We start from the raw sequence: 14,645 nt of genomic DNA on the forward strand, positions 1-14,645 counted from the left end.
ATCCCGCGACACCGGAATCCATATTGGAACCAAGAATGACCAAAAGTTATGTTGAAAGAAAAGAAAGCATATGCCCAAAAGGAAAAAAAGAACCAAAAACAAGGAAAATAAGCGACCGAACACGGAATTCTTCCGCTATTTTCTTACAACACCCAAACTGCTCAGGAAAAATCCTGTGCACCGGGTGAAATTCATACGGTTGAGGGAAATTTACCCCGGTGAAAATTTTGTGCATCAAACGTCAAAAACTTTCACCCGAAAAATGTGTACGGCGAGGGTAAAATTAAACCGCAAAAAAGTCCGCCTCCTGAGGTCCGACTTTTTACCGCGGGGAATTTCATCCGCAACGTTGGTCGCTCTCTCGCTGCATCTCCTCTCCCGTTCCTCTACGCTGGTCGCTCTCTCGCTGCCTCTCCTCCTCGCACTCGACGGAAGCTCCTCTTCACCCACCGCCGCCCTCGCTGCTGTTGGAGCTCCACACAAACGGTGACCTAGCCCTTGATCGCCTCCTTCTTCGCTGCAAGGAGCATTCTGATTGGATTTTAATCCTCTCGGTGCCCCAAAGGTTGGGGGGATCTTGAGAGAGGATCCCCAAAGATGGGAACAGCAGCTACGGCGCCATTGGCGGACCCATTTCTTCTTCTAAAATGCCTTTTCGGACAGTTTGGAAACATGTTGTTGCGATTCCGGCCAGTTCTCCGCTTAATTTGCCGATTTTTTTTATTGTCTCCAGCACCCATAGCCGCCTGGCTGTCCCTTCTTCTGCCGCTATGGTTAATTAGACTGACCAAGGTTGAGATGAGATCGTGTTGGGAAGGAAATAAATTTTCTGTTCAATTGAAGACTGATGATGAAAAAGATTCTTGTTCTCTCAATGAACTTGTTTTATCGAACCAGTATTTTAATAATTAGGGGAAGAAATTTGATTAATTACTCTCACGAGCAAAACAAGAGGGTTTTCTCTTGCCAGTTACCTCAACTTATATATGTTTTGTGTCGTGATTACTATTTTGAAATTCATTTCCAAGAAAACTGTTTCAGAAACATGATATCACAGTTTGAAGATTTCTGTTGATTTGGGAAGCTCCTTTCCTTGGTTTGCATATATCCAGATCTTGCTTAGTTTGGGGCTTCTTGAAGACCATGATCTTGTATCAATAATGTTTGACCTAATTCTAACTATTTTTAACTGTCAAAAAAAGTCTCGTGCATCAAACACAGTTAATTTTACCTCGCAAAACACTTTCCTGCACGTTAAATTCTTTTTTACCATCAAATCGACCCTAAAAGCCCTAAAAAAGCTGCTCTGAGTAAAGTTGGTGTCCAGTTCAGGACAGGTGTGAAGAAAAGGAGCAATGATGAACGGTTGCTGGAAGTGTCTTTAGCCTTGAGGGATGCGGGACCCATCGGTATGAGCCTTCGAACTATAAATTGATGTGTCAGGGCGCTTCTCGCTGTAACTCTCCGAGTGTCCTCTCTCTCTCTCTCTCTCTCTCTCTCTCTCTCTCTCTCTCTCTCTCTATATCTATATATATATATATATATATATATATATATATATATATATATATATATATATATATATATATATATAGTATCTTCTCTTGAACTCTCCAAGTGTCCTCTATCTCTCTCTCTCCTGTGTATGTGTTCGGTCTTTTGTTGATCTCTACTCCCTTTCCATTCAAGGGAAGCATCGCATTATACTAGTTTACTAGAGGTATCATAGAATTTCATATTTCGTTGGTGGGTGTGTCTGTAGAAATTACTCGAGGTCATGTTTTTGGATGGGGTTTTCAATTTTTTCTTTTGAATTCAGCTCTCTTTTTTGTAATTCTGTTTGTGCTCCTTCGCATAGTGTTGCGAGCCGTGGTTATATCTTGTTCTCTTTGAAATCTCGCTCTTCCTCTTTATCTTCGGTTTCTTCGTGTGCCTTTACGTGTTGTTTTGTCTTGATCCGTGTGAGAGTTGGAATGATGGGTCTTCTGTTCTATCGTTGCAGAAGTGATATGGCTTACAACGCGATTGACGAGTTGCGGTATGTGGTCAACGGTTACTATGACGTGGATGATGAAGTTGCAGAAATCCCCTTTGAGAGAGCCGCCGGTGGCCGGCCGGATTGTCCCAGAGTGGAGGAAGAGGTGGAGGATGACGATTATATTGATGCTGACTTGGTCAGTTTGCATAGGCTAGATGCTTATTGTCTGTTCTTAATTCCAACTTTTTTTCCCCCTTTTCCAGTGGTAGTTGGTTGTGATGATTGGTGGTGTTTTTTTCTTCTCTTTGGGTTCTGGACTGAACAGAGCAAGCAAACGACAGACACGTCGGCCGTTGAGGCCAGGAACGGAAAGGACATACAGGGAATACCATGGGAAAGGATGAACTTCACGAGGGATAGGTATAGGGAGACCAGGTTGAAGCAGTATAAAAACTTCGAGAGCCTTTCTCAATCTCGCGTCGATCTCAGAAAGGTCATGATCCTGGTGCTTTCTTCTGCTTGTTGAATTGTTTCCCATTTAGGTTCAGAGAAATTGGAGTCATTGGGCCCCAGAGAGCTGGAGTTAACTTCTAAAGACCCCGCAATGAATTTGTTGGTTCCTCCCGTGTTGACTGTGCTTAATCTTACCTGTAGCTTCGTTTTTGTTGTGGATGAGTTCCTTTATGTATTCATAATGTTAGTCTGGAGAGCCATCTGTTCCCTTGGGTGTCTTCTTCAGCACCAGGAGAAGCGGGATTAGGAATGATAGGAAAGGGTCGGTGTTTTCTTTAACGCAAGGTTGTGCGAGTGGTTTATTAGTGCCAAACGTGCGTTTGAAAGATTGACCATCGATGCCTGAATGGGCAAACAAGGATAACTTACATTTGTTGATCAATGACCTTATGCTTCAGGTTCCAGGATCCAATTTAATGAGTAAAAGCGAGTTTAGCAGCCCTAATTTAGAGTTATGTTCGTCCGCATCTTGTCCGTCCTAACAGTGACAAATTTTCTTTCAGGAGTTCAAGAAGGTTGAAAAGGGCAGCACCTTTTACGACTTCCAGTTTAATACAAGGCTTGTCAAAGCAACTGTTGTGCATTTCCAGGTAAAAAGCTGGTTTCTTTTCCAACTGTACGTTTATGTGTGTGGCAATTGTTGCTGCTATTTTCTTCAGTAAGCTTTTTATTTGGTTTGTTGGCACATGCTGGTGGTTTAGACTGGTTCGTTCCATCTGATTACAGAAAGAGCGGATAACACAAGCTCCTTTTTTTTTGCCTTGGTCTTGTACCTTAGTATTAGGTGCCTGCTAGACGGTGACCGTTGTTTCTGCATTTATGTCAAAAATTTGTTCACATAGAAGCGATATATGGTTGAGCGTACAGAACTGACTGAACAGATTTTTCTAGTTAGATGTTATCATTTTAAGAAATGGTCATTTATGTATGATGATCTGGGACATTTTTCTTTTGTAGGTTGCTGGGTTTTTACTTCGTCTATGGTGATATTCTGCCTAATTCAGCAGTACATCTAGATGAATTGAAAAGTCACTAGCCATGTTTGGCAGAATATCATCGATTTTATTAGTTGTGCAGGTTTGAGGTTATTAAAAAAATCAAATCATCTCGTGACGTTGTGTTTGGATATGTGGAGTCTGTACCTTGCCCGTTCTAGTACAGCTTGAAAGTTGTGTAGCCAAGTTGACGAAAGATTGGCAGGTGCAAAGCATGGGAAGGTAAGGGTGTCAGTCACTGTTACTTTTACCTGTGGAACATATAGTTTATCAGGAAGCGATTTGAGTTGTTCAGAACCATGGTTATATTTTGAGTTTCCTCTTAATTGGAAGCCAGTTGGATGTGGGAAACCTTGCCCCTATGATATATTGTTAAAAAAATTGTTTTATTCAGGTCTAAAACTACTGTATGGCAACTTCTTTCTCCCTCCTTTCTTTGCTTTTCCCGGATCTCAATTCCTGGCTGTATTTCGCCATCTTGGAATATAGGTGCCTTAACTATTTCAACATTCAATGTTGGAGTCCAATCTCATATAATGAGATTAATTGGGGACATGAATTTTCCTTTTTGGGGCAAGTAGCTGGGCTATTTTCCTTGCATGCATAAAAGGACTTGTGAACAACTGGAGTTTTGTGTGGTTTATAGCTGGATTTATGAACATGGTGAGTTGGTTGACTGGTCTTATGCATTTTGTAGCCTTTTCATTTGGTAGTATGTATAAAATATCATCTGCTTGATTTTCTTACGGTGAATCCAATGGCATCATTTCTATCTTATTATTTTTGATGTATGATTAGAGAGAAGAGAGTTCTGCATTTAAGCTGCAACTCTGTCATTGTGGTTGTGATGATGGGATTAGTGATGATTGTGCCCTCAGGGTTTTATGAGTATCTTTCTTTGGTCTTACAGAAGACCTGGATTTGGTAGTTAATAAGTAATCTCGCTTACGGCAGGTCCCTCTGGTTCCGTATAGGCAGACTAGCTAAGTAACTTGCGATGTGTGTATGGCTTACTTGTGAAGATGCCTATGCTGCACTTAACTAATTTTTTGCAATTTCCGAAATGTAATTTACTGCTGAACTTGTTTATTTAGCTTCTTTATTGATGCTTTCAGCAGGATGTGGAACATGTATGAACTTATATTTTGTCCGCAAAAGACACTGGTACCATTCGTTCTTAGTTTTTTAGCTGTGTACTTGGATTTGCCTTGCCTTACTAGTTTTTGTTGGATTTACTTGATTTAGTTTTGCAGATAACTAAAGGGCTGCCTCTGACATTGCATCCATTCTTTTTCTGTTTGTGGAGGCTTCTAGCTTATTCCTGTTCCTATACTTATAGCTATGGAAAGTACCCCACATAAAATGCATTCTTTAGTAACACGTCCTCATCATTATCAGGTTTTGCTTAATTAGCTGAATGTTTAATTTCCATCATGCGTAGGTTGCAGTGTCCCGTCTCATAGTTCCACTTGATTTGAGTCTTCTTTCTTAACAGACGCAATAATCATTTTAGAGCTGATGTGTGCCTTCCAAGTCCTGCAGGATGTAACTGTGGCCTCTTGGGACAGTGCAATTTATGGCCTTCTAGACATATCTTGTTGAATATTTAGGTGCTTGGAAGCTTAATGTTCTGACTTCTGATTCTTCACTTGTTTTAATTTGCGTGTTCTTTTATGTTGTTCTGTGAATAATATGTCTCAAGATTCTAAGGTTATAAAATAATTTGCCATCTATCATCTTTTGCATTTTCTACTGGAATTCAAAAGATTGCACGTTGTCTGTCATCTTATTTGTCTTTTGCATTTTCTACTGGAATTCAAAAGATTACACGTTGTCTGTCATCTTATTTGTATTATCTAACCATTTGGATGTGATGATTCTATCCCTCCTCTGCATGGCATCTAGGAGAGGCTACCGTTCTATTGTATCTTAGGCAGCATTACAAGCAGGGTGGACTATTCTCTATGAAGTTGGTGGAATAAGCGCCCTTCTTTATGGTATGATAGGAAATTCATTCGTATTTAAAAGGCTAATTAAACTAGTTGTATGTCACAAGGGACTTGTGGAGCAGAGTTAACTAGAAAAACGTTGATTCTTTGGATGAGCTTTCAGTCAGAATTTGCTGCTTCTCTTTATCATCTCGGGTGGCACTTATCTTGAATGTGTCCTGTTTTGGTCTTTGAAAGTTTGCATTTATGAGAAATTTCTAATTTTAGTTTTACAGTGTCACCGTCTGATTAATTTCTGATCACAGTTACATGTACTTAGTTGTCTATGTATGATGTTATGGTAATGTTTTTAGTGGATTCATGTGAATCTCTATTTTATTGACATTAATTAATTGTGTAACATAAATGAAAGTGATGCAGAATGCATAATGTCTTCATCACTGACTTGCCGCCTCGGGGACAATCTAGTTAAGGAATTTTGCACAATAGGATGGCCGAAGAACTTTACATTTATGTCCTTAGAGAGAATGAAAAAGTGTGGGTACCTCTGGCTGTTGATTTCATAATTTTGAACTCTGCCACCATCTTGGCAGTTAGCAGTTTTGCTCTCATATTTGTCCTGCTAGTTAGCGAGACAAGGTCTGTATGCTCTGTTATCCAACATTGAATGATCTAGATTGGCTACCGCTCATAATGCCCCAAGAACCCGAAATAGTGATTCATGTATACAATTGTTGATACAGTCAATGCCAAGAATTACACCCTATTTTGTGTTTTTAATTATGGGTAGTGGACAAGCCAGATACTTGTGGATATGATTATGAAGATTTGTCAAGTCCTTTGTGACTAATCTGCTAGGGTTGGAAATTTGGTGTTTCTAATGTGATTTTAAGCTTGCCATATGTCGAGGATTTGGAACGCTGTCCCAGTCATATTCTAGCCATGTTAAATTGTTAAAGCTATTTGTCAGCTTGAGATTAAGATGCACTTACTGTATCGCTGTTTGATATGGTGTTCTGAGGTTCTTTTGGAGTTATGTATCTTCTAAATAAGGAAGCTAGCAATTATAATCTGTCAGAAGGCATGTCTTTCTGTTTGGTTTCTCTGTGCATTTCAACATGTTCATGAAGTCAAGTGTTGTTTATCTGCTGGTATTAATCTGTTTCAAGAATCTTTTTACATGTGATTCTTGATGCTGCAATGTGTGAAACATGCCTGTTCATGTCTGTTTACAGGAGAATGGTCTATTCCTGACTCTGTCTATTATAGGAGAATTGATTTAAGATGACTTTTTGTATTTCTTTGCAACCTGTGAAGTAAAATACTTGCTTCCTTCCAAAAGGCCAGAGTGACTTTCGATTATATCTGCACATGGTTGAGGTTCCAGCCATTTTGTGCTTCATCTGTTCTAGATCTTTGTATCTGAAATTTTTTTAATCTGTACTATGTGTGCAAATCATAATTCTCTATTCGTACTTTCTAGGAGAATATTCTGGTTTCAGGTGTGCTGTTGGGAGCATTCATGCAACTAGTCTCTTTATATTTGTTTGCATGTGAGCTAAAGTGCTCGTCTTTCCTGGAAATGGTGAAAGTAACTTGTTCCCATATAGGTTGTGAATGGTTGAGAGTCTTGAGACTCCTGCCTGTTTCCTTGTCCACTTTCAGTGGGTTGAATTACTTACAAGTTCAAGTTGTTCAACGACAGGTGCATGCAAAGAGAAATATATGTTCTGGATATTGATTAGATGGGCCTAATAAGGGGCTATCCTGCTAATACATTATTCTAATTTTGTTATGTCGTGGACAGATTTCTAATTTTTTATCCTACTCTCTTGGTCCTGTTATAATTGATGATTTAAAACCATTGTGTTATCAATCAGTGTGTTGATTCCTTCGACACTCAGCCCATTTATCCATTCAAAAGTATTGATTTCACCTGCCATCCTGCGAAATATCAACATGTTGGTGGCGCTCTCTCTTTTCTATTTCTCTTGGACAAATTCCTGTCACAAGCACCACTCACTCTTCTAAATTGTGTTTTCTGGATGTAAAGATTTTTTCCATAAGATGCTTAAAATATTTAAGTGGGATTTAGACATTTCAATACTTGAAAAAGTGTTTGGTTTTCCTGCCTCCAGTTTCTCCTCCGTTTGAAATACCCCGTTGTTGCTCATTCTAGTCACAGGTTGCTTATTCACAGGTTGCTAGGTTTGCTTTTTACTAAAGAGAGACTGTTGGTGTCATGAGCTATATGTTCATTGTCATGGATTGTTTACTTTTTGTATCTGTCTTCCATTCATTTTGGTCTTGAGAGAACAAGAAGACCATGAAGATAAAGAAAGGACAAATACAGACAGTAGATCAGAAGGATAAATACTATTGGATTCTATGCCAGTTTGAGTTCTTGTGTCCTAATGCGAGTGATTCAGAAGTCTGACACATTCGTGTAAAATTGTTATAATTCATTTTATGTTCATGGTGGTGGTTACAAAATTTAGAATCTTCCGTTTGCTCAATTTGCAGCTTCAAAGTTGATGCATCTCAACCCTTGCTGAAAGTGGAGACATAAACATTTGGATAGTGTGCTTGTGTCAAATTTCTGGTTTTCACTAGGGTACAAAATTTAGAATCTTCCGTTTGCTCAATTTGCAGCTTCAAAGTTGATGCATCTCAACCCTTGCTGAAAGTGGAGACATAAACATTTGGATAGTGTGCTTGTGTCAAATTTCTGGTTTTCACTAGGGCCGTTAGCACAATTTCAATTCATTCACAATTATTTTTTTTTTGTGCGTATAGCAGTATATTCGTTTGCAAATGAGTGATGTTCGGTTCCTGTTCTAGTCAAGGTTGAATCATGATATCATTGATATGCCATAGGGTTCCTGAATGGAGCACCATGTTTCTAGTGATTGATACATTAATATATTCTTTTTTTTTTCAGCTGAGGAATCTCCTGTCTGCAACGTCAAAGCATGATGTGTATCTCATGCAAAACTACTCTATCATGCACTGGTCATCCTTGCTTCGAAAAGGCACCGAAGTGCTCAATGTGGCTAGGCCCATCGTGCCCACACAAGTAAAGAAAGCATTGCATTTCTGTCGATCCTTGCACCATACTTTGTTATTTGTTACGAATCTGATCAAACATGCAGAAATCACTGGGGTGCTTACCACAAGGCATGGCTCGGATCCAGATCAGTACCATGGCTGTAAAGGACAATTTACTTGTTGCTGGTGGATTTCGAGGTGAATTAGTCTGCAAGGTATTATGCATGACTTGTTTCCAGACGTAAATACAATGTGCTGCTGTAGCTAAAATGAAGTTCAACGCTCACTCCTGCCACTGGTACCAGTTTCTGAACCGCGCTGGTGTGAGTTTCTGCACCAAATTAACTAACGATGACAATGCCATTACGAACTGTGCAGACATATGTCACACTCCAAAGTAAGAAAACCATACCCGGAACCACAGCATGATAGTTTTACACCGGAGGGTTTTCAGGCAATGATCTGACAAACTTGTGCTTATGACAGTGGTTCGATTAGGATTATGACAGCCAACAATGATGCCTGTGTGAGGATATTTGACACCGAGAGTTTCTCTATACAAGGGCATTTCTGCTTTCCGTGGTGTGTGAATGTAAGTTCAGTCTACTATTCTTCATCGGGTTCAGTTGCAGAATATTTTAGGTCTTATGTTGTGTTCACTTGGTATCCTTAATATTGTGATCAGAATACCTCAGTCAGTCTAGATGGGAAGCTTCTTGCTGTTCTTGGAGACAGCACAGATTGCCTGCTGGCAGATAGTCAAACAGGAAAGGTAGCCATTCTTGAGAGATAGCTCCTATGTTGGTTTCCCCACTACCGCCTAAGAGTTTTTCTGAGTTTCTGGTGGTTTGCAGCCAATAGCTTCCCTAAAAGGGCACTTGGACTACTCGTTTGCATCAGCATGGCATCCTGATGGTTACGTACTTGCCACTGGGAATCAGGATACAACCTGCCGCCTATGGGATATTCGGAACCTCTCAACCTCTCTTGCTGTGTTGGAGGGCAGGATGGGTGCCATCCGGGCCATCAAGTTCACTTCGGATGGCCGCTTCATGGCTGCGGCGGAGGCTGCAGATTTCATTCACGTGTTTGATGTTGCTTCTGATTATACAAAGAGCCAGGAGATTGATCTCTTTGGGGAGGTCGCCGGTATATCTTTCAGCCCAGATGCGGAGAGCCTTTTTGTTGGTGTGGCCGACAGGACGTATGGAAGTCTGCTCGAGTTCAAGAGGAGGCGATCAAGGTATTATATTGATTCGTTCTTGTGATTCAGATGGTGCCACCCGTCCAGATGGCTTGTATTCCTGGCATTTTACTTGTGCCATCGAGTTGGCTAGAATCTGTCGGAAGTGGAGGGGGACAACGTATTCGGTGCTAGGGAGTAGCGCTTCGTTTTTTCTCTTTGTACAAAGGAGGGTTCGAGGTTGAAATATGTAAATCAGGATTTGTTTTGCTGGAATTTTTGCAGTGTAGGTCAGGGTTATGGTTGGTTTTATCCAGGCCATATAGTTTGTGGTCGGGGTTGTAGTTGGTCTAATCCCGGGCATATGGTTTGCTTAAAGATGGAGAAGCCAATCTCTCTCTCTCTCTCTCTCTCCCTCTCTCGTGTAGCATTCCTCTTTGCTGTACCATTCATTGGTTTTCTTCCAATAGAAAAGATGGATGGATGGATGGATGGATGTTTTGGATATTAAATAAATTATTGAATCTCCCCATCTCTTTTCCGGGTATAGAATTCTGGTAATATATGTTTTCAGTATTTTCTGTCGAACTGATGTTAAGTTCTTTCAGTTCGGACGCTCAGGTCTCATTGAGAGTCCACTAAATCGTACATTTCCACCTAAAGCCTAGTCAGCCTGGTGAATTCCTTAGGCATCACACACATACTACACTTACTATGTGATTAACCTTTGTATATTGTCAATGCGCTTTAGGCTAGTTGGATACGGTTAAGGGAAAAAAAGACATTGTCGATCTGGTCTGAACTAGAATCCACTAAATTGTACATTTGCATCTAAAGATTCTAAACGTAGTTAACGAGAATCCTAAAGACTTACTACTTTGCCATTAACCGTTCTATACTGACAATAACATACGCCTTCAGACTAAGTTTAATTGGATACGGTTAAAATAAGAAGTAGCAAGAAAAGAAAAACCATGGTCCAAGTAGTCTGAAGGGAATTAGATCTTTTGAGAGATATGTTCAAGCTCAGCTGTGTTAATGTGTTGTACTATCCCTACTTTTCTCCCATTTGCAGATGGTGTTTTTAGAAATTTTGATTTTTTCGGTGAATTGAGAGGAATTTTCGAGTTTCGTCTGAACCTAGCTTGGATCTGAAACCTAGAGCCTGATGCCAAAGTTGAAGAATAAACTCTACTGGGTACCATTGTTGGCAGGTCATGTGGAATAGCACACCAACCTTTTCCTACAAAAAATAGCCAATGTAGGACCCACATATACCTCAAACTTGCCAAACATAATCTCTATAGGACTCACTGATCCTATTTTTAAAAACTTGTTTGATTTACCTTTTGTGGGACCTATAAACTGTAGTCTTCCAAAAACCTGTCAAGAATAACTCCAGTAGGGCCCATGGACCCTATTTTTTATAACCCTGCATAAAATAGCCTCAGAGATACCTAGGGCTGCACAACGAGTCGAGCCAGCTCGGGCTCGACTCGAACTCGCCCGGTTAAACTCGGCTCGAGCTCGACTCGTTTATAAACGAGTCGAGTTCGAGCTTACAATGAAACTCGAATGAGTAAACGAGTCGAGTTCGAGTTTTAAGAACTCGACTCGTTTATACTTGACTCGACTCGTTTATACTCGACGAGTAAACAAATTTCATCCCACGTCATGAAATTTACTAGATATTTTAAAAAGAAGATCATATTTTATTTAGACGAGCTAATCGAGTTAATCGAGTCGAGCTCGAGCTCGACTTTATTTAATCGAGTCGAGCTCGAGCTTGTGTTAGGTAGCTCGACTCGAGTTCGAGCTTGAGCTCGTTGAGTCGAGTCGAGCTCGAGCTGGGCAAGCTCGAGCTCGACTCGGCTCGTGTGCAGCCCTAGAGATACCACAAACCTTATCAAATCAATGAAACCTCCCAAGTTGTGACTTAGCCCCTACCTGCAGGGTCCCATTAGTCAAAGCTGCCTAATTTAGAGCATCTAAATCAAGCAGCACCAATTCAAGTCGACTGAACCTGGTTTGCTAACTCTTTTCATTCAATTTTCCCAGGTTATCTTGTCCTGCCTAATATAGAACTAGCCATGGTCAACCCGAAGACCAAACATAGCTCAAGCCGAACTAAATCCTCCCCTAATCTGCTCGAGCCTACTGAACTCCATTTCTATCCAGTCTTAGTTTGACGAAACCTAGAGCAGGCTTGGTCAGCTAAACTTGTTCCACTAATATCAATCGTAGCTTGACTTGATATGTCTAGGCTTAATCAACTGGACCCGGACCAAGACTACTTGGCTCAATGGAACCCTGTAGGGGATGCCCCCTCTATTTCCAAATCTTCAATACAGGTTTCTGTTTGATTTCAATTCAAGTTTCTTATATGATATTTGATCCAAATTGTAGCTTTCAAATCTAAATTTTGATCCAAATCTAGCTTGAAAATCCATGTTTGAAATCCAAACACACTAAACCTTGGCATGCAATTACAAGTTAATCTGGACTATTGATTTCAGGGTCTTTCAAAACTTTACTGTAGAGGTCTCTAGGGCTGTTGCCCCCACCTCGAGTCTTCAAAAATTTTAAAATAGGCAACAATTTTCAATAAGGGGGGACGCCCAAACCACTTTCTTTGGTCTCTTCTCTCACAAGTAAACCTTCTCCCACTTCTATTTCCTTAGTTTCCATTAAAGACACTCTAACTTAGTCTCTTTTCTCTCATGTTGAATGAGGTCTTGAAGGAGTTGACGCCAGCCGTAAAGAAGCTTTCAGCAACCCACATCTAAAAGCCAGGAAGGAAGGAGGAAGAAGGAAGAAGAAAGAAAAGGAAGGAAAAGAGAAGTTCCAGCCAGCTCCTTAGGGTTATTTTTTTCAAAACAGGGTAGGTCTTCCATACTTAGTCGCACGTCATTATGTTTGCAACATAGAATAGTATATTTAGCATGTTTGCATGGCTTAAATCAGTCTTGTCTATGGCTGGTTTGAGACATGAACCCGTCCAGCACCATCAACTCTTTGATGAGCACGACCAATATTTTAGTGTATTTCCTAAGAATTCACAACGAAGTCCAACTTGTTTCGCGGTTCATGGAGTCATATTCACAATGTGGAAAGCTTGTCTTAGGCGTCAAATATAGATTTACGAGCAAATCTCTTACATCCATGGCAATACGAATACATCATGTTTAACATTTGCACATTGTGTTTTCATGCATTTCATAGTACTTTTTGGTTAGCAGCATGCATGTAGAATGTATTAGTCATGTTTTCTTGTCTATAGCGATACTACCCACAGTATAGTGCAACGCGTATGAACTATGAAGTATACATAGTATATCAGATTTGCCTTCGTGATTGACGAATAGTGTGACATCTCCTACAACACAATACAAAAGCAGCTAGCATAATTGGCACATGGCTCGAACTGTCTTAGGAAATATGTGCTTTACTTTATTAGAGTGATGCGTTAGTGGGTGCATTGTGCAAAACAACATATAGTATATGAAAGAAAATCTCATCGTTAAACGATAAACATAAATGTGTCATAATAAAGTAACTATGCAAAATGGCATCACTCTACATGGCCATATGTATATAAAACAAGCTCTTAACCAAAACAGAGCGAGGATTAGTATTAAGCACACTAGCCAAGGATCATGATCTATCCTGACAGCATCACGATCTTGAAGCATCGCCCTTAGGACGAGAACCTGAAAACACAGCAACAACAAGTGTCAGAAATAACCCTAAGTATGGCCTATATATCTATGAGGCCCACACATGCATCATCCATTCAAACATAAATAGTATAGGAAAAACAACAGAGGCACCAATCCACTAGGTATTCCATCTGAGTAATAAATAGTCATCACAACATATGGTGCACATTCAAATACATAACTCTGAGCACTAAGCGATGACACAACTCTTTAATGGAATGTATAGGGATCCATATGACCATTGTATATCTTACGATCATCACACTCCCCAACAAAGTCGTTGGGAATAGTAGAACTTGGGGTAACCCACCCGTGACTCTCAACTAGGCTGAGCTAGCTACTGTAACTGTATGTCTCATGCTCTTGGGAGGGCTCCTCACTAGTAGCTTGGGTGAGGAGCACTTTACAATATGGTCTATTTTTGGAACTTGGCCCCCACGCTGCCCACCTAACTCTTTTTACAATAGGTTCGACTAATGTCCAGTTGCTATGGTTCGTTCATCATAAATTTGCTTCTAGGCAGCTACCTACATCCAGGACAGGCTCAGGCCCTCAACTTCATATCCTTAATAATAAACCAGCAAAACATAATAGGGCTTCAAGACAACATATATTCAACATGTTTATATTCTACACAATTAAGCTCGTATGCTTGAAATTATAACCACATAATCACAAATCAAACATGTGTGTCAGCGCATGTGTACCCATCAGGCCTCTTATAGAGGTCCAATTCACCTGCAAATCACAGTCACGATAGCCATGCCTCCAACCTCCCACTTACATATATCCAGAGCACATTCACATACCCTATTAAGGCTATTATAACATGAGGCTATAAACAGTACGAAACAAGAGTCACAACGAATCACGCAATATATATAATCCCAATTTCTGCCCTCTTTAAAAAGGATTAATATGACAGTTCTTAGTGATATACTTTAGTGGCTAAGCGACACCCATTCATGTGTGTGAGGCCTACAAAGAGTTGCCTGTTCTACCAATCCTGCAACCATGCAGGCGATGTCAAAATCGACAAAATCATTCTGGCACACTGCTACGTACACAAGAAACCCCAAACAAGACAAGGTACGCGGGTGCACATCAAGAAGTAGAAAGCAAAAAAAAAAAAAACATGTCGAGCTTATAGCCAATGGTGATGCTGGCCACACATTGGTTGTGGCCTAGCCGGGTAGGCAAATGGGTCTCGTCATGACCGGCCAATGTCAATCGACCGTGGGCAGCCCGCCAATTATTAGG

The 14,645-nt window shown here is 40.4% G+C and overlaps 1 protein-coding gene across 8 annotated transcripts; it reads left to right on the forward strand.

The window, feature by feature from the left end:
- The first annotated feature begins 331 nt into the window (after positions 1-331).
- On the forward strand, positions 332-10,198 carry LOC116263079 (uncharacterized WD repeat-containing protein C2A9.03-like). 8 transcript variants are annotated; one of them, XM_031642664.2, is made up of 10 exons: positions 332-1,409; positions 2,003-2,174; positions 2,304-2,471; positions 2,995-3,081; positions 8,377-8,511; positions 8,588-8,698; positions 8,789-8,880; positions 8,970-9,075; positions 9,169-9,255; positions 9,338-10,198. In XM_031642664.2, exons 2-10 carry the CDS (start codon positions 2,010-2,012, stop codon positions 9,749-9,751), a joined length of 1,365 nt encoding a protein of 454 aa, XP_031498524.1. In that variant the 5' UTR covers positions 332-1,409; positions 2,003-2,009; the 3' UTR covers positions 9,752-10,198. The 8 variants fall into 8 exon arrangements, with proteins under 8 accessions (XP_031498524.1, XP_031498523.1, XP_031498527.1 ...); XM_031642663.2 differs by lacking the exon at positions 332-1,409 and adding an exon at positions 1,598-1,720; XM_031642667.2 differs by lacking the exons at positions 332-1,409; positions 2,003-2,174 and adding exons at positions 3,449-5,096; positions 5,392-5,483 and having other exon boundaries at positions 2,420-2,471.
- The last annotated feature ends 4,447 nt before the right edge of the window (positions 10,199-14,645 follow it).

The sequence above is a fragment of the Nymphaea colorata genome, chromosome 10, assembly GCF_008831285.2.
Source record: "Nymphaea colorata isolate Beijing-Zhang1983 chromosome 10, ASM883128v2, whole genome shotgun sequence".
Taxonomy (NCBI): domain Eukaryota; kingdom Viridiplantae; phylum Streptophyta; class Magnoliopsida; order Nymphaeales; family Nymphaeaceae; genus Nymphaea; species Nymphaea colorata.

Coding starts and splice junctions, on each gene's coding strand:
- LOC116263079 (XM_031642664.2), top strand. CDS start 2,010: ATGGCTTACAACGCGATTGACGAGTTGCGGTATGTGGTCAACGGTTAC. Junction 8,881..8,969: donor GACATATGTCACACTCCAAA/GTAAGAAAACCA, acceptor TGCTTATGACAG/TGGTTCGATTAGGATTATGA. Junction 9,076..9,168: donor GCTTTCCGTGGTGTGTGAAT/GTAAGTTCAGTC, acceptor TATTGTGATCAG/AATACCTCAGTCAGTCTAGA.